General features: G+C 37.7%; 1 protein-coding gene across 2 annotated transcripts; it reads right to left on the bottom strand.

Annotated features, from left to right (window-relative positions):
* Positions 1-271: 271 nt before the first annotated feature.
* Positions 272-25,535, bottom strand: LOC110115758 (protein SCAI homolog). Of its 2 annotated transcripts, XM_020849115.2 has the most exons (9): positions 24,898-25,531; positions 15,286-15,492; positions 14,826-15,068; positions 14,484-14,550; positions 14,222-14,389; positions 13,959-14,050; positions 9,758-9,931; positions 9,544-9,680; positions 272-1,127 (listed from the first exon to the last, which is right to left on the bottom strand). In XM_020849115.2, exons 1-9 carry the CDS (start codon positions 25,402-25,404, stop codon positions 920-922), a joined length of 1,803 nt encoding a protein of 600 aa, XP_020704774.1. In that variant the 5' UTR covers positions 25,405-25,531; the 3' UTR covers positions 272-919. The 2 variants fall into 2 exon arrangements, with proteins under 2 accessions (XP_020704774.1, XP_020704777.1); XM_020849118.2 differs by lacking the exon at positions 272-1,127 and having other exon boundaries at positions 9,544-9,690; positions 24,898-25,535.
* Between the last annotated feature and the right edge of the window lie 510 nt (positions 25,536-26,045).

Here is a 26,045-nt window from a genome sequence, read left to right as displayed (position 1 = left end):
TAACTCAACATCAATCCGAAAATGCTTGACATCGAGTTCTAGCAATTACACAAAAGAAGATTCGAATGCTTGAAATCCAGCAATCAGATATTTGCTATGTTGATGGTTTGTCATCAATGGGATACACAAAAATTTTGTAAGGAAAAGCGATGCCCTTTTTCACTTCAAGCCTGAGGAAAAATCTATTAATGGGTGTTACATAAAATCATCACTTTGTTAAAAGAGAAAAATAAAAAGAAAAATAAAAAATCTGTGAAGGAATTAATAAGGATTGAGAGAAAAGAACTTGAAACTTTCTAATACTTTTTTTTTTTAACTTCTCTGATTACATAGTATTGAGGAATTTTACAACACTCAGCAAATCAATAATGGCACAAAGAAATTACCAAATTCCTATCTTAACACCTGCAACATAATTACACAACAACAATGCTACATTTGAGAGCGGAAAAACAATTGCATCAGAATACTCTTATATAAATTGTATCAGGATGAGCTTAAAAACTGTCAAATTTATTTTGACATTGATGATTTTTTAGTTCATCCTAATATAATTTATTTCAGGTAATCTGGCACAATTTTTGGTGTGTAAAGACCTCCATATCTGAAACAAGCTTCTTTAGGAAGAGGCCATGTTGAGCGATGTAGAAGAATTATCCATTCTCATAGCCGGCTTCATGACATGACAGCAGTTGGTTTCTTTCATCTCAACCAGCAGCAGCACATGTGAATCATAAATAATGAACAAATAGATAAGGCTTTGTTTGGGACGGCTTTTTTATTGCTTTTTAAAGCACTTTTTTTGTACTAAAAAACTGATTTGAGAAGCAATAAGAAAACCGTCCCAAACGAAGCCTAAGTCCGTGATCTCACATGATGCTATCTATCAACAGGTGGGGAGTATCTTTAATACTAATCATCATCTGTGAGCTGAGTCGTTGAGGGCCTCTGAAAATTCAAAATGGCTGACAACCCCAAGAGTCTCTGCTAGCTTCAAAATGTGCCATTGAATTGATGGCGAATCGGGAGAGACGGGCTCCGGGAGGCTCGGCAGGCAAACAGGTAAACGCTCATTGTCCTTCCTAAGTGTGCAGAGGAGAGCAAGTGCAGCCCGGCAGAATATAAACCTAATCAGAAGCAAACATTAGATATGAAAGCGCACATAGTAAGATTTTTTTTTTATTGGTTTAAGCTATGATACTTTTAAATGAATCCAGTATAAATGAACTACGAGTTCATTTGGTTTATTCTAAATATAGAGCATGGCATTCATATGCAACTCGCAAAGGCTGACAAAATCAAGTAGGAGATTCTGTTGCAACTTCACATTTCACATTAAGGCTTCGTTTGGGATGGCTTTTTTGTTACTTCTTAAAACAATTTTTAGTACAAAACATTTAATTTTTATACTAAAAAACTGTTTTACAAAGCAATAAAAAAGTCGTCCTAAATGAAGCCTAAATATGATAATTTAGGGCTTATATGATTTATTCTAAATAGAAAATGATGATTTCATTTCACTTATTTTTTTTTAAATGTGAAAATGAAATAATAATTTTTGAAAGAGTTTTAAAAAATTTTATGGAGTTGGAAATCAATATTAAAACTACATCAAACCAAATTTCACATTTTCATAGTTTTAACAAACATTCAACGATAAAAATGAAAGGCATAGGCTATTTTCATTTAACCACATACAGATATTATTCATTTTCATATTACTAAGATGAATGGTAGACCTAAAAAGACTTTGTTAGAAAATATTAGAAATGATCTTTCTTTATTAAATTTAAATGAGAAATTGACTTTTAACAGGACACAATTGAAAAAAAGGATTTATGCAGCCGACCCTCCGTAGTGAGACAAAATATTGATGTTATTGTTGTTGTATATTACTAAGATGAATGTTATTTCTCCCGACAGGGTTTTCTCGCTGGAGCTCTTTTGCTCTGTTACTTCCTTGACAGTTGTTTACAGTAGCAACTATGATGCACCGACACGGACACGGCGACACGGGACACGACACGACACGACACGGACACGGGACAACAATTTTTAAAAATATAGGACACGGGTGCGGCGTGGACACTGCATAATAATTTTTTAATATAATATATAGAAATTAAGGTGACATTATAGTAAAAATGACAAGCAATCAACTGCGACATAATAATCTTATGACACATTTTTATTCCATGGCCAAAAGTTTTAAGTATATGTGCCTTAACCCTAAAATAAGATCATTTGTAGGTGTCACCACAATAATTGCATTTGAATGACACATTCACTCCTTCAAATGTTTTTCATAGCTTTGTAAAATGAATTCATGGATGTTCTCACTAGACATTTGCAAGAGGATGTACCTTGGTGTATGCTTTTTGCTGATGATATTCAAAATATAGGATACGGGTGCGGCGTGGACACTTCATAATAATTTTTTAATATAATATATAATACTTTTTAAAAATATAGGACACGGACACGGACACGGCGTGGACAGATGGCTCTTTTGAACCTTCACCTAATCCACTCCCGCCAGCAGCAGAGCTCATTTTGCTAACAAACCAATCATACATATGAATACATCAAATTAAATTGATATGAAGTGAAATCAAAATATCCCAATAATAAGACAACATGAATACAACAATATGCCGATCTGCCGGGGGTCCAAGGGGACGCTGCCCCCTGACGGAGTTCGACCTGTAGTTATGATTGTTTTTATTCTCTAACAAAATTTTATTTTAAGAGTAATTTTGAAGTTCTGCTTGTTTTTAAAGTTCGTAAGTTGTTTGTATGGGAAGATACCGAGTGGTATAGAGCATATAACTAGCAGTACCAAGCATGTACCTAGCAGTACTGAGCGGTACCGAGCATGTACCTAGCAGTATCGAGCATGTACCAAGCGGTATCGAGCATGTACTGAGCGGTACCGAGCATGTACCTAGCGATGCCGAGCATGTACCTAGCGATACCTCATTTAATAACCGGACACGCGTGTCCGATTTTAATTTTAATTTTTTAAATTGCGACACTCCAATGCCGTGTTGGACACGTGTCTATGCCGTGTCCGATGTGTGTCCGTGTCCGACACGTGTTCGACACTGCATACCCTCTTTAAGTGGAGTGTTGGTGCAACATAGAGTAGCAGTTAATTGGGGCTAATTTCAGAGGTTCCTTCCTTAGCATTACATCGAAGTTGTTCTTTACGACTGGTTCTCGGTATTCTAGCAGAATGGGCTCTGTGGCTGAATTGGAGGGCAGCACTAAGGTTTCTCCTTTTACTAGCTGCTGCTTTCGTTTTTCAATGATTCTATTTGGTATTTGCAAATAGGTACCTAAAGCATGTAAAAATATGTATTAATTACACTTACCTCTATAGTAGATAGTTAACAATGCACATACCTCTCATTTGCTAAATTTGACTTCCAATTTGTTAAATATTATATTACATATTAACTCAACCCATTTTAAAAAATTACAATTGTTTCCCTCGTTAGATATTGAATTATTAATCAAGAACTTTAGGAATGGGAGGACAGCATAACTTCAAAACAAATATAGAAAGAGTATATTTGATATTGTGATAGGAAGCACTTGTAGATCTCACGTAATTCATATCAATATTTAAAAAACATCGAGAATTCTTCACAAAAATCCACACAAAACTAGAAAAACAGTAGATAATGTGTATTATTTGAAGAAATGGAAACGGAAAATACCAAGATACAATTGATCCTCTATTCAAGAGGAGGATCTATCTCTCCCAATTCTCTAGGCGCCGCTAGAGCCCAAAACCTAAGAGAGATCTCAAATTTCAGCCGAATTCAAGATACTCTAACCCTAGGAAAACAAACTATTTAATACATGCAATCCAAAAGAAAATCTCTAAATTGTCCCTACATTCAAATTTTCCCTCCTAAACTTCTCCTAAAACCTTCCTAATATGCTCTTTTGGACTATGCGGTTTGATCGACATATGCAGGAGGCGGAACTTCTCCGCCTCTATTGCCCGCAAGCCAGTCCCATATGGACTGGCTAGACCAGTCTAATATATTGATTGTGTACAAGGGTGGTAAATCTAATTAATCTCAAAAAATAGCCTAAGCTGAATAAAATTTTACTTTTGATGTGCAATCCTCATCTTTTCATTATTAAATTTTTTAATCAGTGTAAGACATGGAATTTTAAAACAAATCATCTCCTTGTACTAACATGAGACTTGTTTTTTGATTAACTTCCTCCCCTTCAATTTCATTTTACCCTTCCTAATATATTTTCTTTATAAGTTGAAAGCATAATTGAATTTCATGGAATTTGTTATAATATGAATTTTTTTTTAATGAGATTATAATCATTTGTGCACCCTTTGAAGTCCCTAACTATCTTGTAGTTAACTACTAGTAGGTATGGGTAATTGATTCACACACCCACTAAGAATGAATCAAGTTCATACACATTTCATTAAAAGAGATGAAAATCATCCTAGCAAGGTCAACTCGGTTCCGTTGGACAGGCTTGCAGGGTCATTCACTTAGGATCCAACTAGCAGCATGTACCACTATATATTTAGCTGATGAGTAACTAAATACAACAACAATATCAAGTCTTTGGCCCACTACGTGGGGTCGGCTGCATGAATCATTTTTCTCCATTGTGTCTTGTTAAAAGTCAAATTTTCATTTAAATCTAATAAAAAAATATCATTTCTAATATTTTCTAACCAAGTCTTTTTAGGTCTACCTCAACCTTTCTTAACATAAGTCATATCTAATACCTCTACTTTCCTAACCGGGTCATCGAAATGCCGCTGTTTTAAGAGACCAAACCAGCTAAGGCGACTCTCTCTAATCTTATCTTCCACTAGAGCTACTCCAACCTTTTCATGTATTTGCTCATTTCATATCATATCTCTAAGGGTAAAGCCACTCATCCACCTGAGTATCCTCATTTTTGCAACACTTAACTTAGTATTATGTTTCTCTTTTAATGGCCAACATTTGGCACCATAAAGCATTGCAGGTCTCACCACCATCTTATAGAATTTTCCCTTAACTTTGAGGAGGACTTTTCTATCACACAACAAGCCCAATGCAATCCTCCATTTCAACCATTCAACTTGAACTCTATTGATAATATCCCCGTCTATTTCACCATCACTCTGAACAATAGATCCAAGATATCTAAAACATGTACTCTTATTAATGTCTTGATCGACCAAAGTCACAATCCCCTCACTAGGTCTATTACTACTAAAATTACACTCAATATATTCAGTTTTAGATCTACTCAAGCGAAAACCTTTAAGGTTGACCTCCATAATTCAAGTTTACCTTCAACTCCCTCTATAGTATTATCAACAAGAATAATATCATCAGCAAAAAACATACACCAAGGTACATCCTCTTGCAAATGTCTAGTGAGAACATCCATGACTAAAGCAAAAAGATATGGGCTTAAGGTTGATCCTTGATGTAATCCAACTGAAATAGGTAAATACTTGGTCAAACCACCTTGTGTTTGAACACAAGTAATAACTCATGCATACATATCTTTAATGATTTGAATATAAGCATGATTAACTCCTTTCTGGTGTGGAACCGAAACCTGCAGAGAACAATTAGAGAGAAATAGAGCAAGATAGTGCAGAAAAAGAAGAAGAAGCAGAGGAGGAAAGAAAGGAAGAAGAAGAAGAAGAAAGAACGGGGAAAGCCAGGAGGAGTAAAAGTAACTTTGTATTATATTATCTTCTGCTTCCTACCTTCAGCCGGCTGCCTAATATAACTAGTAATTGCTGTAAAAGAAAGGGAAATACTAGAAACGTTCCTCCTGCCACTAGTTGGCAAAGAAGGCAATAAAACAGTAACAAAAAGTAAAAGAGTAGTGGAGCAGGCCGGTATTCGTTGAAGGATGTGGTAAGTTAGGCTGGTGGTGTAGGATAAGATAATGTAGCCCACATCACTTTCTAACCAAATAACTCAAATAAATCAACAATTAGCTTAATGATGATTGAATCAACTAGAACTAGCTTTGAGATGGATCAACATGATTATGTCAAACATGCAACCATTAAGCCTTCTTGCTCGGCTCTGCCAAATAACACGGCACACCACTAAACAAGTGCAGATCCATACACCAAACTCCAAACATATACACTTCCACCCTAAAAGTTGCTTGGAACAATCCCTTCCTCATACCTCTCAAATTCTAAGGAAATGCATTCCTTGTTCATTGATTATTCATTCACATTCTCAACTTCTTATTTATTCCCTAAATCTTAATTCTTACCTAAAACCTAAGCTCCACATAATATGAACATTCTTAATTGCCGCACCATGCATCTCCCATCTCTAATCAACCAAACACCCCTTAACTAACCCAATCCAAAACAAAAATCAACTCTGACCACCCAGTTCTACTTAAAATAAACCCAACCCAACTCATCTTCCTAACCAAGCCTAAACCATTTGGCCATCGATTTTTCCCATCCCAGTTTTCTATCCACACGGCCTACTCTACTTCTCCTTAATACTACTCCATAAATACAATGATGCCTATGGCAATATGTTCCTCCTCATCATTCAACAAAATATGATGCATTTTGTGACTACATTGTTCTACCTATATGGTCTAGGTAGTCTACAAGAATCAATGATTATGATCCACATTCATCTAGACAAGTTCATTCTTTTGAACTTCCGACATTATCTCACCTTTTTTTTTGCTAAGCCTGGAGCCAAGGAATTTGAATTATTTCTGAAATCACTTTCACGACGAGCTACTTCTTGATGAGGAAGATGTTCTCTCTACTTTTCGTGCTTGTTATTGTTAATGAATCTGAGCTAGAGGATGATTGACACAGAGCTCTTTCACAAGATCCACAAGTTCTAGAAGAACTTAATAGATTGAAACAAATCTTGCATATGTAGAAGAAAAAATTGCACAAGTTGTGCATTTGCATGCTGAGGTTTCCCGAAAAGATGATCAACATGAGTTTGTGATTCTGTAATTGTGGAAAAGCAAGCTTTCAACCTTCTTGTGTTAACTCCCCTCTCATATGGTGCTCCTGATTGCTCTTCTTCCTAGCTGAAACTTCGCACTCATGTAGGAAAAAGGTTGATGCTATTTTGAAGATTTTTGTTAATCGAATGTGATATGCCTCGGAAGAAAAAACGGCGAAAGAAGCAATAGAAAACTGCATGAATACTAGAAACAATGGCCGATTTTGTATTATCACTTCAATACGAAACAAGATAGAGGTGATCTACAATTAGAGAGGTAGATTAGCTCTCCCAAACAGCCTAGATGTTGCTAGGAAGCCCTCAAAGAAATGAACTACATAAAATACAAATCGCACATACCCCTAAAAATACAACAAGTTAGCCCTAAATAGGCTACCCCTAATTCCCTCTAAAATTAGCCTCTTTCCTTACTTGATTCCCTCCCCAATTTGAATTCAATTTGGATCTCTTTCCCTAATTAATTTCTCCAGAATTTTAATTAAAACTTTCCTGATTATCTCTCTCCCTATTTTTCCTCCTTACATATGGAATTAAATCTTTTATGGGCACCACAAGGTGGGCCGAACCCCACCTCCTGGTTTCCTGCTAGGTTCAGATCCTCTGAATCGGGCAGAACCGGGCAGAAGGCTTCCGCCCCTCCTGCTGGACATAAAAATACTCACCCCTCACAAACGCACCTTATCCTGAAGGTGGAAAGATGGGAACTATTTCCTGATCGTCTCGTATGGCTCTCATGTAACATCGTGCTCCGACAAATCCTTCCACTTGATTAACACTTCATGTGCCCCCGTTTCTTCTCGCATACACCTACTCCTAGGTGTTATAAAGACCTTCATATCTTCTGTCAAAGTCGGGGTAGTGAAGAAGGTGTGTGATCTCCTATCACCTTCCTCAGCTGTGAGACATGAAAGGGGAGCAATGCTGCTGAAGGTGGTAACCTCAATCGATAACCATTGCTTTAATACATTTCAAAATCTCATAAGGCCCAAAGTATTGTGGAGACAATTTATTATTCTTCCCTGCATCTATCTCCACCACAAATGGCCAGCTGAAGTAAAAGGTGCTAACATTAGTACGCTGATCATGGCTTTTTTTCAACTACTCGAAAGTCTGTGTCATTGTCTCCCCCCAAATGAAGTTATCCTTCTTCAACTGCTCAGTTAATGGCCATGCTATCATGTCATACCCTCACACAAACTTCTGGTAGTACCCGATGAAACCTTAGAACCCTCTCAGCTCCCTCAGGTTCTTAGCTAAAGATCACTCCAGCATAGCATCAAACTTGTATTGGTCTGCTGCTACCCCTGCTTTGCTCACCACATTTCCCAGGTACTCTACTTGTGGCTACACAACCGAACATTTCTTCAAGTTGGCATACAGCTGGTGCTTTCTCAACATCCCAAGTACAGTTCTCAGGTGACCTACATGCTCTGCCTCTGTAAGACTGTATATTAGGATGGTCAAAGAATACCACGATGAACTTTCGTAGGTAGGGTTGAAAAACCTAACTCATGAGGGACTGAAAGATGGTTGGGGCGTTGGTAAGGCTAAAATGCATCACAAAAAACTCATAGTCAACCTCATGAGTCCTGAAGGCTATCTTGTGTACATCCTCCAGCTTCATTCTGATTTGAAGTACCCTGATTTCAAGTCAATCTTTAAGAAGATGACCACCCCAAAAAGCTCATCCAACAGCCTATTAATCATGGGGATAGAAAACTTATCCAGCATAGTTTTCTTGTTTAGAGCTCTGTAATCCACACAAAATCTCCAACTATCGTCCTTTTTCACGAGTAGAACTGGGCTGAAAAAAGGGCTCACACTAGGTCTGATAATCCCTGCCTCTAGGTGATGGCGTGCACGCTCAGCTACTGAAAAACCACAGAAAACGCTGCACAAGCTTGACACCCAGGAACCTTGCTCCGCTCAAAATCTTGAATCCCCTCTAGGCTCTACAGCTCCACCAAATAGCTCAATCATGCTCCCTGTATCGCCTTAAGCATGGCTTTGAGTGAAACCATGGTTCTACACAGGCCGACATCTCCTCCTAGCACCCCCTTCTTCCCATCTACCTAAATTTCCATAGTCATCCCATTCAAAAACACGCTACATTAATATCCAAGGAACCATCACAATATCGCCACAAGAAAATTGCTACAGTTGCACGCTACAGTACCTTCCATCCTCACCCAAAAGAAACAGCCCACAAACACCGCTTTAACCATCAGCCACCACCCCCAAGCACAGCATCAAAAGTTTCTTTACTTCAAGGGAGTTAACAAAACTAATTCACTTTTTATTTTATCTTCAGGCAGTTACAAAGAAGATGGTGAAAAGAAAATTTAGAATTTCACAAAATTATCTTCTACGGGTTTCATCATTACTTAAAATCATAGCTTTCAATCTATTTATATGAACTTTTTCGTTATATTACAATCAAGGTTTAAATAATTTAAACTTTAATTATTATGTAACTAGAGAAAAGAACATCGATTTGTTGAAACATTATGCATTTATGTACCTAAGGATCAGCCGCCTAAGAAAAGGATCTGGCAGAACTTGAGCCCAAACCTGATCCAGACTTTCTGACGTGCAGAGAATTACTTCCCACTCAGCTATGGCGGAGGAAAGTATGGACTCTGCACTGCTACATACATCCTGAACAATCCTATGTACATATCAAATGAGGCATTTTAAACCTTCAAAATGGAAAGCAAAGCTGCCAATCAACTTACAACATCAATGTCTGACTTAAGCCCCACTAATTGGATAAAAGCCAGCAGTGGAGCAGTTAAAAAGTATGTAAACTGACTTCCAGCAGCTTCAACATCAACATTAGATACTGACGAAGGCCTCCTTGGTGAAAGAAGTAAGGCAGCTGCTTCCCCCCTTTCAGAACCATGAATTTTCTGAAAATGCAATAGACCAAAAATATTAAAGACAAAATTGAATAAGGTGGTCTGGAAATAAAGAAATGCTACATGATAAATCTAGAAAGAAATGGATATACATAACCGCAAATGCACAAGAAATAAAATAAATATCTCAGTGGATGCTCAACAAGTTACTCTCTTGGTATATTACCCAATTAAGAAATGTATATATTACTGTCGGAATATTTGCTTAGCACAAGATCATGCTTTGAGAGTAAACAAAGGACTTGCACAGTAAATAAAGGATTTTGCATAGAATCATTAGCAGGGAATTCACAAAAAAACTACTAAACTTTGTGATGATGAGTAAGGAGTAGAAGGAAGATCATATTGGACTTTTGATAACTTAATTTTTTAGAAGGGAAGCATTCAATATAAAAGAAGAATCATATAAGAGAAAGAAATTATTGAGAAAAAGAGTTGAAAGTCACGAACGGAGGGAGGCAAGGGTAGAGAGATAGAAGAATCTTCTGGCTAAGAGAAAGAGGAAGTGATTAATCTCCAGAGGATACCAAAAAAGGTCCTATTTTTATTCTATCATCAACGATCATAATTACAAGCCTTAGTTTACTGTATATATTAGGATTCGAAGACGAGTTCCGATTAATGATAGAGCACCCTTTCAATTTCTCCCAATTCGACCATGTTCCACCTCCGGACTTAGATTCTGATCTGCAAAGGAGGAGGGGGATAGCGCTATCTTCACAATCCAAGGTAAAGAATGGAATTTTTGTTTCGATTAGAGGGAGATAACAACCAATGACTGTGATAGAAAAAAATGTAAAAGCAATAGAGCAATGGGGGAAAAAACTTCTCAAATATTTTTTCAACACTTCTCAATATTTTTTCAACACTTCTCAAATATTTTTTCAACACTTCCCAATACAGATCATAATCACTTCTCAATATTTTTTCTTCACTGATTGTTTCAAATGTATCCAGAGAAAAAACTTCTCCAATATTTTTTCAACACTTACGAAATATCTGTGAAGGAAATCCGAGCTACAAACGTCGGGCACTATGCGAGTCTGAGACAAAACGCGAGGAAGGCACGTCCTGAGAAGCACCAGCAATGGGGGATTTTTGCGGGAAGGAGGAAGTCTGAGACAAAACGCATCGGGCACTATGCGCGAAGCAGATATCCTTTCGGCGGGAAGGAGACGTCGTGAGCATGGGTGGAGACGGACTGGTAGAAATTATGTTTAATAGGGTTTTGAGTGGTATTAGTGTAATATTAATAAATTAGGTGTTAGATATGTAAAATGAGAGGTATATAGTGGTATGTATGTAAATTTCCCAAAATAAAAATGAAATACAAAGGACTAAAGTAGATACCAAGCAGTGCATCACTATGGAAAAGCAATTACGCTTTACAAAACAATAGCACGCTTTACAAAACAATAGCTTGACCTTGAAGAGTACGAGTAAAAAATCAAATTAAAGTGTATTTCCTAAATTCGTTAACTTTTTTTAGCAGTTGGAAGCAGGGACACATTGCATTCAACCTAACAAAAAGTTTTCATATATAGGAACCAAACAATAATGATTCTTAAACACTACTTTGTCGTTGCGTTTTCAATAACAACTATGTTAACAAATGCAGTAATTGTTAATGTATTGGTTTATTAGATATAGGTCAACTAATAATGAAATGAGATTATATTAGAGAGAAAAAAAAAAGATTATATTAGAGAGATCCTCATAACTAAGGAATAATTCTCAATTATTTGTTTATTTATTTCGTTTTCCCATAACCCTATTTATAAACCCTTTTACAAGTCTATATAACACCAAAATTTATTTCCTGTCAACATGATATTTGGCCAAAAGAACCATAGCCGCCATCCTGTTAATCTTGTCAACAGCAAAAGCCCTAATCTCCTACCTCCCAATCCTTTTGCATGTTATAACTCTGCCCACCACGTCACATACGTAAACACCTATGTGCACCTCTAAACTTCGTTGATTGTTCATGCCTATCCACTCACTATCGCACATGTTCACTTGTTTGCAACCTTCTGCAAATAAGACGGTCTCACCTCTGCCCAAGTACCCCATGTCGCATCCCATCATACCCTTATTGTACATCGTGTGTTGTAGCCCTGCCCTTTTCCTGTATTTAGTCACTTACTGTTAGCACTCCTCCACATCAGCATGTCGATGTGGCATTTTCTGTTATGTTCCTTGAATACATGCTGGCAATTTATACTACTCTACAACAACAACATCAAGCCTTTATCCCACTACGTGGGGTCGGCTACATGAATCCTTTTTTCTCCATTGTGTCCTATTAAAAGTCAAATTCTCGTTTAAATCTAATAAAGAAAGATCATTTCTAATATTTTCTAACCAAGTCTTTTTAGGTATGTCTCGACCTTTCTTAACATAAGTCAAATCTAATACCTCTACTTTCCTAACCGGATTATCGGAAGGCCGCCGTTTTATGTGATCAAACCATCTAAGGCGACTCTCTCTAATCTTATCTTCTGCTAGAGCTACTCCAAACTTTTCACATATAAGCTTATTTCGTATCCTATCTCTAAGGGTAAAGCCACTCATCCACGTGAGCATCCTCATCTCTGTCAGACTTAACTTAGTATTATGCTTCTCTTTTAATGGCCAACATTCGGCACCATAAAGCATTGCAGGCCTATTTATACTACTCTGTACAAACATTTTAGAATCAATAATATTTCTTCTTCTTCATATCTGTATTAGTTCTTGCCTCTCTTCTTCATCATGTTAGTTTAGCCAGCAGGTCTTTCATGATATCAGAGTTGCGTATGGCGGATCAACACTCGGCGGCCTCCCTCCCACTCGCCTCCAACCTCTCCGATTCCCTTTCAAACTTCATCATCCCGGCTACCCTCAAATTCCTGATCTCAAACCTCAAGAACCTGGTTCCCACCCAACTCTCCTCTAAAACCTATGCCATATGGCATCTTCAGCTTCTACAACACTTCTCTACCATCCACCGCTCAAGAAGTATGGATGATTCTTGAACGGCGGTTACAACCTTCCAATCGCTCTCATGTGATTCAGCTCAAAAATGAGCTCCATCACATTCTAATGTGTAATTCTTCAATGCAACAATACCTTGCTCAAATTAAAACTCTTGTTGACAATATCGTTGGGTCCGGATCCTAGATTGACTCTGAAGACATCATTATTTATATATTGAATAGCCTTCCTTCCACCTACAACTCTTTCAAAGCAGCCAATCGCACATTTCGCAGTCCCATAGATCTTGATACTCTTTACTCCTCATTATGCAGCGAAGAAGTTAACCTTCAAACTGAACAGCAAAAAGATTCTTCTCTAAATCAAAAAGCCACTACCCTCTACACTAATCGGACAACCACTGCTCACGGACGGAATTTCTCGCACTCTGCCAGAGGCTAAAATCAGCCTGCTTGGGTGCCCTCCAACCCTGCTTTGTCTTTTCAACCAGTGAACATCACCTTTGACCGCCCAACATGTCAGATCTGCGGGAAAATTGGTCACTCCGCATTAAACTGTTGGCATATATGCAACTTCAAATACGCGCCCACTACTTCCTGGCCCCCGCACGCCATGCTTTCCTAGAAATCTCCCACCTCTACCTCTGACCGGGTGTTTGACTCTGGTGCATCATCACATCTAACACCTGCTTTACAGTTTGAGCTTGTTTGATTTCTTGTACATTGATAACATGTTAACAAAAAGGATGACTTCATTTTCAGATGATTTTTGTGTGAAATAAAATCATTGCATTGAGTTCTGAAACTGGTGTTTGTAGAAATGAAAATCTATATTTATTTTTACTTACATCACTGTAATGATGGAATCAAGTAATTTATTGTTTTTTAAAGCATGTTTGCTAGTTTCAAGCAATCAAAAGAGATCTTAGTGTAAAGCTACCCACAAAGAAATGACTATGTTGGACAAAAATGGGAAAAAATCAACAATCTTATCATGACACAAATGTCCTGGACAATAATTGCATAAGTTTTGACAAACCTGCCTTGAATGAATGGCTATTTTCACTATCAATAATAATGAAAAGGGGCTTCCGCGTAAAAGGTATCAAATCTTCTGGGAATAGGTTGTTTACCCCTGAAAATAGAAATAAATAGTATTGTTCAATAGCCTCAATTGAACATAGAATTCATAACGCATTTTGTCTTATAGTAGTTAAAAACACCAAAAGGAAATGCATCAATTGTTAAGGGAATGAGAGCTTCCTAAGGTATAATCTATTTTATGCAGCGAACTACAGGCTTATACCTCCACTTCCTCTTGAACCGAGACATAAACTTCCAGGGTAATCACTTGAATTTAACCAGGAATGACCGGGAGCTTGACGGAAAGAACTACCATTCTTGTAGGAATCTTGAGAAATGGGCTTTAATTGCGAGGAATCCTTTTCAGAAGGAATGATCTGATCTACTTTTCCTGAAATAGTATAAAGAGTTGTAAATCAAGGATCACATAAGAATAGTGATTAGAAGAGAAATATATAAGCAATAAGAGGTGTATGATGAACAACCTGATGCAGAGACATATATTAACAAAATGCTGTCGGAAGAGAGTTCTTCGCAGATTGTTGAAACTACCTGGAAAAATCACTCTATTGTTTAATTTATCCAACTCGGAGAAGATATAATCAAGAAAAAGGTATCATGCTTGTTTTTTTTTTTTTCAGATTTTCGATTATAAACAATGAAGACCCAAGTAGACAAGCACTAATTCCCAAGCACCGACATACATCATAATGTATTCCACAGAAAACGTTGGTGCCATATAGATGATTGTAACAAAATCAACACCACAAAGCAACCATTTTCTTATCCAGAAAGTTCAATGGTGAGCAGCTTGAAACCACACTCACCGTCATCAAATGAGAGACTGAAGGATGATAAATAACAGCTTTGCGAGGATTCGGGGGTAAAGATGGATCCGTCATATCTGCAAACAGGTTGATATCAATCAACCCAGATGCACCACTTTGATCACTACAAGCCCCATTATCGCTTGATTCTGTAGTAGCCACTTGGTAGAATGAACCGCTGGGCTCCCACTCCAAACACTGGATCATTCTGTAAGCGTCAAGAGTAAGCTCTGTGATTTTGATCTGCAAGATTTCATCATTTTGCCAACTTAAAAGCAGAATAAATCTTCAGTGACAAATTGTTTTCTGTATCATCATTACATCTCTTTTTATTTCATATATTCTGAATGATAAAAACAATGTCCACCATCTCAGAATGCTTTGGAACTTGCAATACTTAAAACTGGATACTTAAATGGCAAGTCTTTCCTTCAACTAAATACAGGGAAAATTTTCAAACCTCAGTTCTCCGATAGCTTGTTAGCAAAGCATCTTGAAGCTTTAACACTCTTCGTTTGTGTAAGCGTGCAATATATGGAAGCGAAGAAGGATGGGCATCAAACAATAAACTGTATCTCAGAGGCCTTGTATTTGTAAACGATGTATCAGCTTTCAAAAACCTGAAAATTTCTTGCAGCACTTGCTTCCATTCTTTAAAACTAGTCTCCTGTGCACCAAAACATAATTTTGAGATGAACATTTGAGCATAAATAATTTTAAGAGAGACTATTTCACCATCCACTAGGTGAGAAAATATTTGAACCATTATTTGGACCAACGAAATGCTTTTTGAGACAGAGAACAATAAGTATAGAGAGGAATTTCATGGTTTCCTGCTTCGAAGTTATATAAGCTTCACTTACGAATTATTCAAATTATGCTCATTATCAGTTCGATTTTTTACAATTGCATGGCTAATAAATGTATCTATTAACACTCTGATAAGGTAAAAGAAAAGAAAAATAATACAACATAAGAGCGTAATATTCTTGCAATAGTTAGCTATTAGTTAAATTATCAATCTTGTTTCCTTTTAAGTTGGGGTGGGTGTGGGTGGCGGGGTTTGAGATGAAGTCTAACTAAGCATAGGATGAATTTTAGTAGGGATGCACTTTGTTGTGATAGCATAATCTAATGACAATATAAAAGAGAAAGTACAAAAATGCATCTAGACGCCAAGTGCAACAAGCCAACAAGAATTAAAAAAGGTTCACCATGAACAATACATTAAAAGCATCTGTGAGTACAATACTAATTAAAGAGAGTTGATGGGAAGGAGGAAGGAGCTACTAAAAATTATCAAGGAAAAAAATGCATCTCTTAAAGTGTAGCAAAACATAGACCCTAGTGGTTTGATTAATATATTTTTTCAATAGAATTTGAAAACTAAGAGTGATACAGAACTCCCCCATACACAATCCTTCTGATGTAGAACTACGTATGAATGCGATGATTTTGTAAGATCTTGCACAACTTCTGATTAAAGAATAATGAAGAAAACAACAAGCATTTAAAAACGACGAAATAAAACGAGAGAGGGGTCACACCCGCTTAGGCTAAGTCACATAACTAGAGATTTGAAACTTTTAAAATAAATTAGAAAACAATATCATGTTGGAATAGTAGTTTCAATAAAAATCACTAATCTAACAATAAGAATTAGTAAACAAAGAAGTACACTAAAATCCATACGTTTACAAAGCTTTAGCAAAAGCAGATGGAGGCATCCTTCGTGACTACAATCAACTCGCAAGAAAGATTAGGCCAATGAAAGACACGAAGAGGAAGAGTAGGAAAAACCTTCGTCAAGGATCGGTGGCGATCGTCAACTCGACGATCTCTAACTGTTCTTCAATAGCTTCCACCAACGTATCCAAGATTCGTTCAATGTAATCCTCCACGGAGTGATCGATCCTCGGGTTGAAGTCAAAGAAGGTTGAATGTAAGATACACACAAACCCGTGTTCGTCGTAGGTTAGGCCGTATTCAGTTTCTGGATCGGCCATGCATGGATTCTTGATGACAAAAGTCCTCCCAACGATTGCTAACACTCTTGACTATTGTTGAAAAGAATGAAGTTTCTCGTCAACGGGACGTAGAGAAGAGGCCGGCCAAGGAAGGAGAGCTCAAAGGGTTTTGCTTTGATCTTGAGAGAGACAAGAAATAAAATCTGAAAATAATTTCAGATTTTATAAAGGGGATTATAATTTGAAATAAATTCAAAACGAAAAGGGAGGGGGAAGGGGCGGCGGCAAGGAGGGAGGCTAGGGATTTATTTCCAAAATCAATGTTAGATTTTGGAAAGAAATAAGGAGGTATGAGGGCTTTGAAAATTTTGGCCAAAGAGGGTTTGGGAATTTGAAATTATTTCCTAAGTGAGGAATTGGGTTTAGGAAATAATTAAAAGAGAATTAATGGGATAGGGAGAGAGGGGGGCCAGCTGCATCATGATGAGGGAGGAGATTGGAGAGATGATTTGGGTTACTTAATTAAGGCTTTAAGGAATTAGGAAAGTGATTAGATAAATCCAATTTGAATTTGAAATTCAAAGAGATTTAATTTAAGAACTTTCCTAAAATAGATTTGATAAATTAGGAAAGATTTTGAATTTCAAATCAATTGAATTTGAATTTCAAATCTATCTAAATTCGACTCAATCTAAATTAGGAAATGAGGCTTGGAGGGGAGGAGGGGGGAGCACGGGTTAGGTGGGAAGCCAGCGGGTAGAGGGGGGGTTCGGGTAAGGTGGCCGGCGACTAGTGGGGGAAAATTTGTGGAGCTCGGTTGGGAAGAGACAATGGCTTGGATATGGAGATGGTTTAGATGTAATGATGTCCGTTAGTGGTGGTGGAAAGGAAAAGGATAAAGATAAAGAAGAAAATCATGAACCCGGCCGTCTCCAAGGTTGGTGGGTGATCCGATCTCCCTCTCCTAGGAATTTCTCTCCAATCAAACTCTCAAGCTCTCACAAAAACTCATGCAAGGAAAAAATTTTAATGAATCATTCATTACTTGAAAAATAAAACAAGGGGCTATAAATAGCCTAGTACATGAGACTCAAGAAATAAAATACGAAAATGCCCTCGGGGCTTACATACGACATCCTTTTACTAGAAGGGTACAACGAAAAATAAAATAACAATAAAATTAAAACAAATACAACGACACATAAATAAAACAATACATAACATAAATCAAAAGTACAATGACTCGATCGTGGCCGTAGATTGGCGGCCATGCCTCTGATAAACCTTCAACGATCTGTCCCCATCACCTTCTATAATTCATGTTGTCACTTTGTGCAATATGTCCAATCTATAGTCATTGCTCTTGTGCATAACTTTCTGATGCGCCTTGGTATCAGAAATAGAAACACCAAAAGATTCAACACAAAAAACATATTTTTGCTGATAGAAAATCAAATACGAACAAAGCAAGATACAATGATCCTCTTTCGAGAGGAGGACCTTCTCTCCCAAACCCTAGACGCCACCAGGATCCCCAACAAAAAGAATACTACAACAATCTCAAATCAAATTCTACATACAAGCATAACATAAATCCTACTACTTAAAACAAATAATAAAACAACAAATTCTAAAACAACCCTCTCTCAATTCCCTCTCAAATCAGTCATCTTCAATTAAGAAATATCTCATAATTAATCTCCTCCAATTCAGCCCCCAAATATGCACTCTTTAATTAAGAAATATCTCCTAATTAATCTCCTCCAATTCAGCCCCCAAATCTGTACTTTTTAATCAGGAAACATCTCCTAATTAATCCCCTTCAAATCAGCCCTCAAATCAGCCTTCTTTTCTTATTAATTTCCTTCTCCAATTTGAATTCAAATAGGAGATCTTTCCCTCCTTAATTATGCCCTTAGTTACTCTCCTAACATAATGATTTATTGCTTTGTTGGGCCCCACAAGAGAGACCGAAATCTCTCTGGATTTGGTTTCAGGATCCGCCCCCTCCACCGCCTACTGAAGCGACTGGTCTAGCCTCCCTTGGCCTGCAGCCATAACACTTTCGTGCATATTCAACTACTCTCAACGGTCATTAATTGTGACGAAGTCCATGAGATTACCCAAATAAAGTCGATGAAGCACTAATCAAATTTGTGAATATTGATCACTATAATTGAGATATATATATTAGATTTGACTAATTAAAGAAATTTCTACTTTCTCTCTCAAATCTATGTTTGTTGGATAGTTGGATGTAAGTTCTTCAAGTGTGATGCAAGTTTGATTGATAATTTTTAGGATAAGTCTTCTATCAGTACTAGTGTAAGGCTTGGATCTCTTATTTGGTGAATTATATACTTGTTCCTTTTTCGTCAATATATTTTGAAATTAGTTTATGAGTATGATTGATTTTGTTCCAATTTATAACAATCTATTTTTTTTTAATAGCAGTGTAAGTTGTTTTGTTGACATTTGGATTTCATTGATCCAAAATTTATATTATGGTGATCATTATATTATCATTTGATATAAACTATGCATTTTCTCATTTTCATCAAAAGGGATAAAAGCTTTTATTGGAAAAACCTTAGTCCCTAAGAAACCGCATCAAAGAGGATCCCAAATAATTAGAGAACAAGTACTTTGATACAAAAAAAGTGATGTTCAAGATTATGGTAAGTATATATGAGTCCAAATTATGAGTCATACCATGAATTTATGTGAGCGATTAGTATAACATGGGCTTAAGAAAAGTATATCATCTTTAAAGAATCAATTTGGTTTCATGCGAAGAAGATCCACTAAGAAAGTGATTTTTGTGTTGAGCTGTTATTGCAAAAGTTAAGACTTAAGAGAGAAGGGAAAGGACCTTCATATAGATTTAATTAATCTTGAAAGAACATATGATCAAAGTCTTGTGAGAATTTATTGATGCTTAGTAACAAAGAAAGGAATTAAAGATATGTAGAAGTTAAGACATGTGATAGAGCTCTGTGTTTATGCTCAGCAAAAACACAAATCAAAATTGATCTAAGCAAATTTATTTAGTGACTTTTTTTTTTTTACAGTCATTTCAATTTTAGGTATCATGTGCTTAGAAGAACATAATGTGTCCTCTTTTATAAAATTATCTAAGTTGACTTATAGTTTGGATGGCTCAAATTAGAAGTTGTGCACTTGTGCTTGCCATAAAACTCAAATAGTCATTGGTGCAATCGATCTTCTATCAAATAAGAAAATACTTATTTTGGATCCCTCGTATTTAAGAGTTGTTGAGGGAAATCCTATGTGATGCGGACATCGGCACGAAAATCTGGCGCATCTATCACAGGAGGCGTCGTCGACGGCTCTGATTTAAGTTGTATCCAGACGGGACTCTAGCAGCTGTTTACGCCCTGTAGAGTTGCTGTCCAGAATTCTGAAAGCTGCTAAACTGCTGTCCAACAGTTTTTCTGCAGCTCCACACTAACTGGCCAGCCCCAAAATTCAATCCGTTGCTGTCCAGACTTCTCCTAGTTGTTGTTCCACAGATCAAGCACTTGACACCTCTTGCTAAGAAGGTTTGGAACGTGAAATTGCTGATCTGGAAGAGCCGTCTTTTTTGTTCTACATCACTATGTGAATTGGTGGATTAAGTAATGCTTTGTTGATGCATAAAATACGGTTCTTCAATGTAATATTTGGCTATTTCGGTTTGAACTTTAACATTATAATTTCTTCTTGGGCAGTGGTTTCAGATGGCTTATGTGTATGTTTGTTTTTTGGATTTTAATTTTAAGTTTTTAACATAAGAGTAATAAATTCTTGGACATATTAGTGAGTTTTAGCTTTAGTGCAATTACAGCAATTTTATTCAAGACCATACCTTGCAATTGGTCGGGGGAATTGGTACGGCATGGATGCTTATGGATTACCATTTTTGTGACTCCCTTAAAAGATGTTTTAATTTTTTTTGGTTGCCCAAGCTTGTTTTATACGCCTTAGTTGGATATCCATTAATTTACTTTTTCAGAAATTCTGTAAACTCAATATTCCTAAGTTTTTAGCACAGGTTTGACATTGAATTTGAAGTTTTCATTAGCTTCGAAGTTCCATCAGGATATGGATTTAATATGAGCAACCCTATGGCCATATGAATATTCTATAAACTGATATTGCGAAGCATGTAATGAAAAGATTTTGTTTCAAGAAAATTTACAATCATTTTTTAAATTGTGTATACAAGTTGGAAATGTGATTCTTGAAAGATTGCAGCGAAAGGCAGCTGCAGGCTTGGAGAAGGCGAAGAAGACACAGAACAGATAAAGGAATTGTATGTGTTGTATTGTATTGTAAACAGAATACAAGAGATTATAAATAGATGTACGGATGGCAAAGCATTAAATAGAGTGACACGTCATATGAGACGTATAACGTTCGCTAACAGCCTCCCTCAAATTAATCATTCGATGGTCGAATGGTTAATTTGCGACGAAGGTCATTAAAGCGAACGGGAGAGAAAGCTTTAGTTAAAATGTCTGCGATCTGATCCTTTGAGGAGATGTGAGTGAGTATGATGTCGCTGGAGCTGAGATGTTGACGGATGAAGTGGTAGTCAATTTCGATGTGTTTAGTTCTTGCGTGAAAGACAGGGTTCTTAGCAAGTGTGATGGTCGAGATGTTGTCACAGTGTATAAGGCTTCTTTTGTTTTTATTTGCGCTTTTGTAAAAGACTGTTTTAAAAAACATTAGTTCAGAAAATGGAATTTTGTAACAGAGAAGCATATATAAAAAGCTTTCTCAAAACTGCAGAAAAATGAAAAAAAAAAAAAAGAGTTATTGAGAATGTAATTTGACGAACCAAACAACACAAAAAAAAATTCCTCCGTTTCCAAAAACAGAAAAGGCAAAAAAACGCTCAAACAAACAAAGCCTAATTGTTGGAGATGTTTGTGGTATATGAAGTTCGGCCACTAGTCGGCAAAGCCAGATGACATCTGAGGTGGCGGCGGAGAGCGATCTGTATTCGGCTTCTGTAGATGATTTTGCAACTGTTACTTGCTTCTTGACTAACCAAGAAATGATGTTTGGACCCAAGAATGTGCAAAAATCAGATATGGACTTCTAGACTATTGAGTCTGATGCCCAGTCGGTGTAGGTACGGAGTTGTAGGTCCCCGGTGAGCATCTCCTACTTATAAGTAGACCAAAAGACAGGGTGCCTTTGATGTAGTGAGAGATTGAAAGTCTTGCATGGTAGGTTGTTTCATGTGCTGACAGATTAGGTTGGTAGCAAAGGCGATGTCCGGTCGAGCAATTGAGAGATATTGAAGTAACCCAGCAAGTTTCTGATAAAGTGTAGGATCTTGGAATAATTGGTTTTTGGCGGGTTTGAGGTTTGATTTTGGAGTGATTGGTGTGGGTGCCGACTTGTAGTCCTTGAATCCAGTATACTAAAGTAGTTTGGTCGCATAATGTTGTTGAGTTAGGAAGAAGCCTGAGGGGATTTGGAGAACTTGTATCCCGATGAAGAGTGATATCTGGTCGAGCTGCTTGAGTGCAAATTGAGAGTGAAGTTGCTTGAGAAGTGACTAGATTGCGGTGTAGTCATTCCCTGTGACAAGAATGTCATCAACATAAATTAGGAAATAAATATGAATATGATTGCGATGAAATATAAGAAGTGAGGGGTCAGAGCCCGTATAGGGATTTCTGTAATTTTTAGGATTATAAAAAACTGGTTAGCTTCTGGAACCATTGGCGAGGTGTATGTTTTAGCCCGTATAGGGATTTCTATAATTTGCAGAATGGATTTGGAAGATTATGATCTACAAATCCTGAAGGTTGGCGCATGTATATATCATCCAGAAAATCACCGTGGAGAAAGGCGTTGGAGACGTCTAGTTGAAGCATAGGTCATTTTCGATGAATAGCAAGACTGAGAAGGATGCGAATAATGGGCATTTTTGCAATCAGGCTGAAAGTTTCATGTTAGACCGGTTCATAGTGAATCGTTCCAGCCAGCCCAAGGGGGGCCGGCTCCTATGGTTTACAGGAGGCGAAATTCATCCGCCTCCTCTCTGATTTCCGCAAAAAGGGGCTGGCCCCACTATTCCAAACAAGGAGAAATTTGAAAGGAGGGGGCGGCTAGGGCTTGGGAGGGAAAACATATTAGGAAAACTTTTGTATTAAGAAGGGGGAGAGGGATTAGGGATGATTATGTTTTTGATTGATTGAAAATTATGGTTTCTTGGTGTTTGGGCTCTAGACTCTCTTGTCTAGAGATTTGGGAGAGACTATCCTCCTCTCAAATTGAGGATCACTTGTATCTTGCTTTCGTGTTGATTTTGTTTTGTTTCTCTTATTGCAATCTATCGTTTTGGGGCTGATTTCACCCAGATTTTGCTTAATTCTCATTGTTTTTCTCCAATTAGTGATAGGTTTGTTTGCGAACTCAAGTATTCCCTTAGGGTTACTTGCGAACTCAAGTATTTCCTATCATTTCAGTGTAATTTACACCGAATTTTTTATTGTAGCCTTGAGCAATGAGGCTAGCTTTGTAGCGTTCCACTTGACCGCTAGGAAGAACTTTGGTTTTAAAAGTTCATTTACAGCCTAGGATCGATTTGTTTGGTGGAGCAGGCACAAGCGACCAAGTCCCTTGTTTTTGAAAAGCATGAAATTATTCTGACATGGCGGCACGCCAGTGTTCAAATTTTGCCGCTTGGGAGTACGTGGTCGGTGTGGATGGGGAGGGAGTAGAGCTGACAAGAGTGAAGATCTATTTGGGATTGGAAATACCGGATTTCATTCTTGTTTGCTTAGGATGATTTGAACGAAGAGGTAGAAGCTGCGGAGAAGTATGTGAAGTTGTAGAAGGGGTGGGATTATTGTTGGACGTGTGTGCGGGAGAACTGGTAGAGTTGCTGGACGAAGGAGCCGGGTTATGAAGGATGAGCTTAGATGAGGATGGATTCAATTTAGTGGAACTTGGAGCAAGTGAAGTTGGAATTAGCAAGAGAGGGGAGGTGGGATTGTAGTTTGACGGTGGAGGAGGTGTAGGTGTAGAGATAGAATTTTTAGAAGGAAAGATATGCTCGTGAAAGACAGCATGTTTGGATGTATGTATTGTATTGTATTGCATTATAAACAGAATACAAGAGGTTATAAATAGTTTTATAGATGGCAAAGCAGTAAATAGAGTGACACGTCATATGAGACGTATAACGTACGCTAACAATTCTTTCGAGTACGATGCAAGTATAGCTACCTAATTCCAAGAGAAATATTCTATTAGCGTCAGTGTGATGCCTCTCTTCGATGAACTCTACAGCAAACCGTTTCTTCTCTAATATTAAGTAGTATAAAGATTTTGAAGTTCTTTAATGCCTAAAATAGTGTCAATCTGTTTTTTTTTTTTTTTTAATAGCGTCAAGCTACTTTTTTTTTCCCGGACATAGAAGGTTTTAGGTCTTTACAATACAAACTAGTGACGAGAAGTTGCAAGCGGAACTTTGGGGTGTGCGGATAGAGAAGTTGGGGAAATTTAAGCTATGAATTATTTCGGCATAACACCAGTCCCCAATCCCCATGTATTCAGCAAATTGTTCGAAAATTCGAACTCTCAAAAACAAACTCTTTCAGAAGCCTGCTGAAGTTAATTAATCCGATTACTATAAAAAGTACAAAGAAGTTAGACTACGAGAGCAGAATCCCTTTGCATACATGGATGTTCAGTAAAGAGAGGCAATTAGGGGGCGGAGGATGGCAATTTCCCTATTCCTACTAGAACAGAAATGCGGAGCTATTAACATCAATAAATAATCAGAAGTTCCCATTATTTCGCGACAATTTTGGCATCCAGTCATAATCATACAACTATTTTCATGTCAGCCAACTAATACACCAGGCTCGAAGGTCGAAAATGGCAACAACTACAACATAATATTAAGTCACTACTCAATAAGATTAAGGGAAAAGCTCGCGAAGATTCTTCCAACACGCCTAAACAGCGAAATCCACTCGCAAAACGCGATGGGCTTACCCCGAACCAAAACCAGAATAAATGAAAGCAATAGAAACAACAGTAAAATCACAAAGTAGCAGGTACTAAATCCAAATTACCCGGAAAACTGATTTGCTGTTCTCAACCAAAGCCCTAAACCTCTCAGCCAAAGTCATAACCACATCCTTCCTATTAAGCAGCATCGCCACAAGTAGGAACCTCGCGTGGAACCTCAGCTCCTTGAACCTCAGCCCTAGATCCGCCCCCGTGGCCAACGGTGGCTCGAAGTACCTGCGACTGAGTATAGCCTCGTAGAAGATGTAAGACTCGAGGAGGAACCTCGCCTCACTGGTTCGCTGGTACTGACCATAGTAGAGCTGGCCGATTCGCGAGGCGATCTCGCCAATCTCCCACCGCCTAAGGCCGGCGGCAACGAGCTCCCGGCGATGCTCCTGCTGGAACCTCCAGAGACGAGTGTAGGTCTTGAAGACTTTGCGGTAGTAGACGATGTAGAGGGGGCCGCGACCGTACGGAGGCAGGTCGCGGACTCGTGCGAACTTCCGGTCGGCGCTCTCGATAAGGGAACGAAAGGTCCGGAAGGCTTCGCCGTCGACGTCGTCGGACATTGCCGGGAAAGGAAAACAGATGCTGTAGTGCGGTTCCCGTTAGTGACCGGGATCTTGTCCTATTGGAACTCTGGAGTTATTATATGGTAGCGGCCATTTTGCACTGAAAAACGCCTCAATATCTATAGTAACAAAACACCAAGCTTTTTGGTTGTTTCGAGTCTGTCGTTAACCATATATTCGTTCAATTTTACCTTTATTTAGAGTGAGACTCATTAGGTCAACTTTATTTCAATAGCAAGTGTTTGGAAATAATTAAATCAAATTTCACATTTATTTAATAAAAATGAGCTTAAATTCTATATTTGTCCTCCCGATTAAAAATAGGTCAAATTATAAAAAGAACATAGTTTTAACCTAATTAAGCAGTAGGAGCACAATGAGGGGAAATTTTAATATCAACAAATACATAGGATGGAGAATAGAGTTCAACATAATGCGGAAGAGAAATTTTCGTAGAACCGCAAATAAAAAAAAAATTGTCATAACTATAACCATCTGTAAAACGCGCAAGGCACATTCTTTTAGACCGCACGACAGTGCGAGTCTGGCTCTGGTAGGTGGCGACAGCGACTAGCCGGCCGATTCGGCCTCCAATTTGCATTTGGGCCTGATTTTTGGTCTGAACAGCCTAATTCTGA

Source organism: Dendrobium catenatum, unplaced genomic scaffold, assembly GCF_001605985.2.
Source record: "Dendrobium catenatum unplaced genomic scaffold, ASM160598v2 fragScaff_scaffold_262, whole genome shotgun sequence".
In the NCBI taxonomy this organism is placed as follows: domain Eukaryota; kingdom Viridiplantae; phylum Streptophyta; class Magnoliopsida; order Asparagales; family Orchidaceae; genus Dendrobium; species Dendrobium catenatum.
Note: the sequence above shows the minus strand (reverse complement) of the source record. Positions and strands in the feature narration are given on the sequence as shown.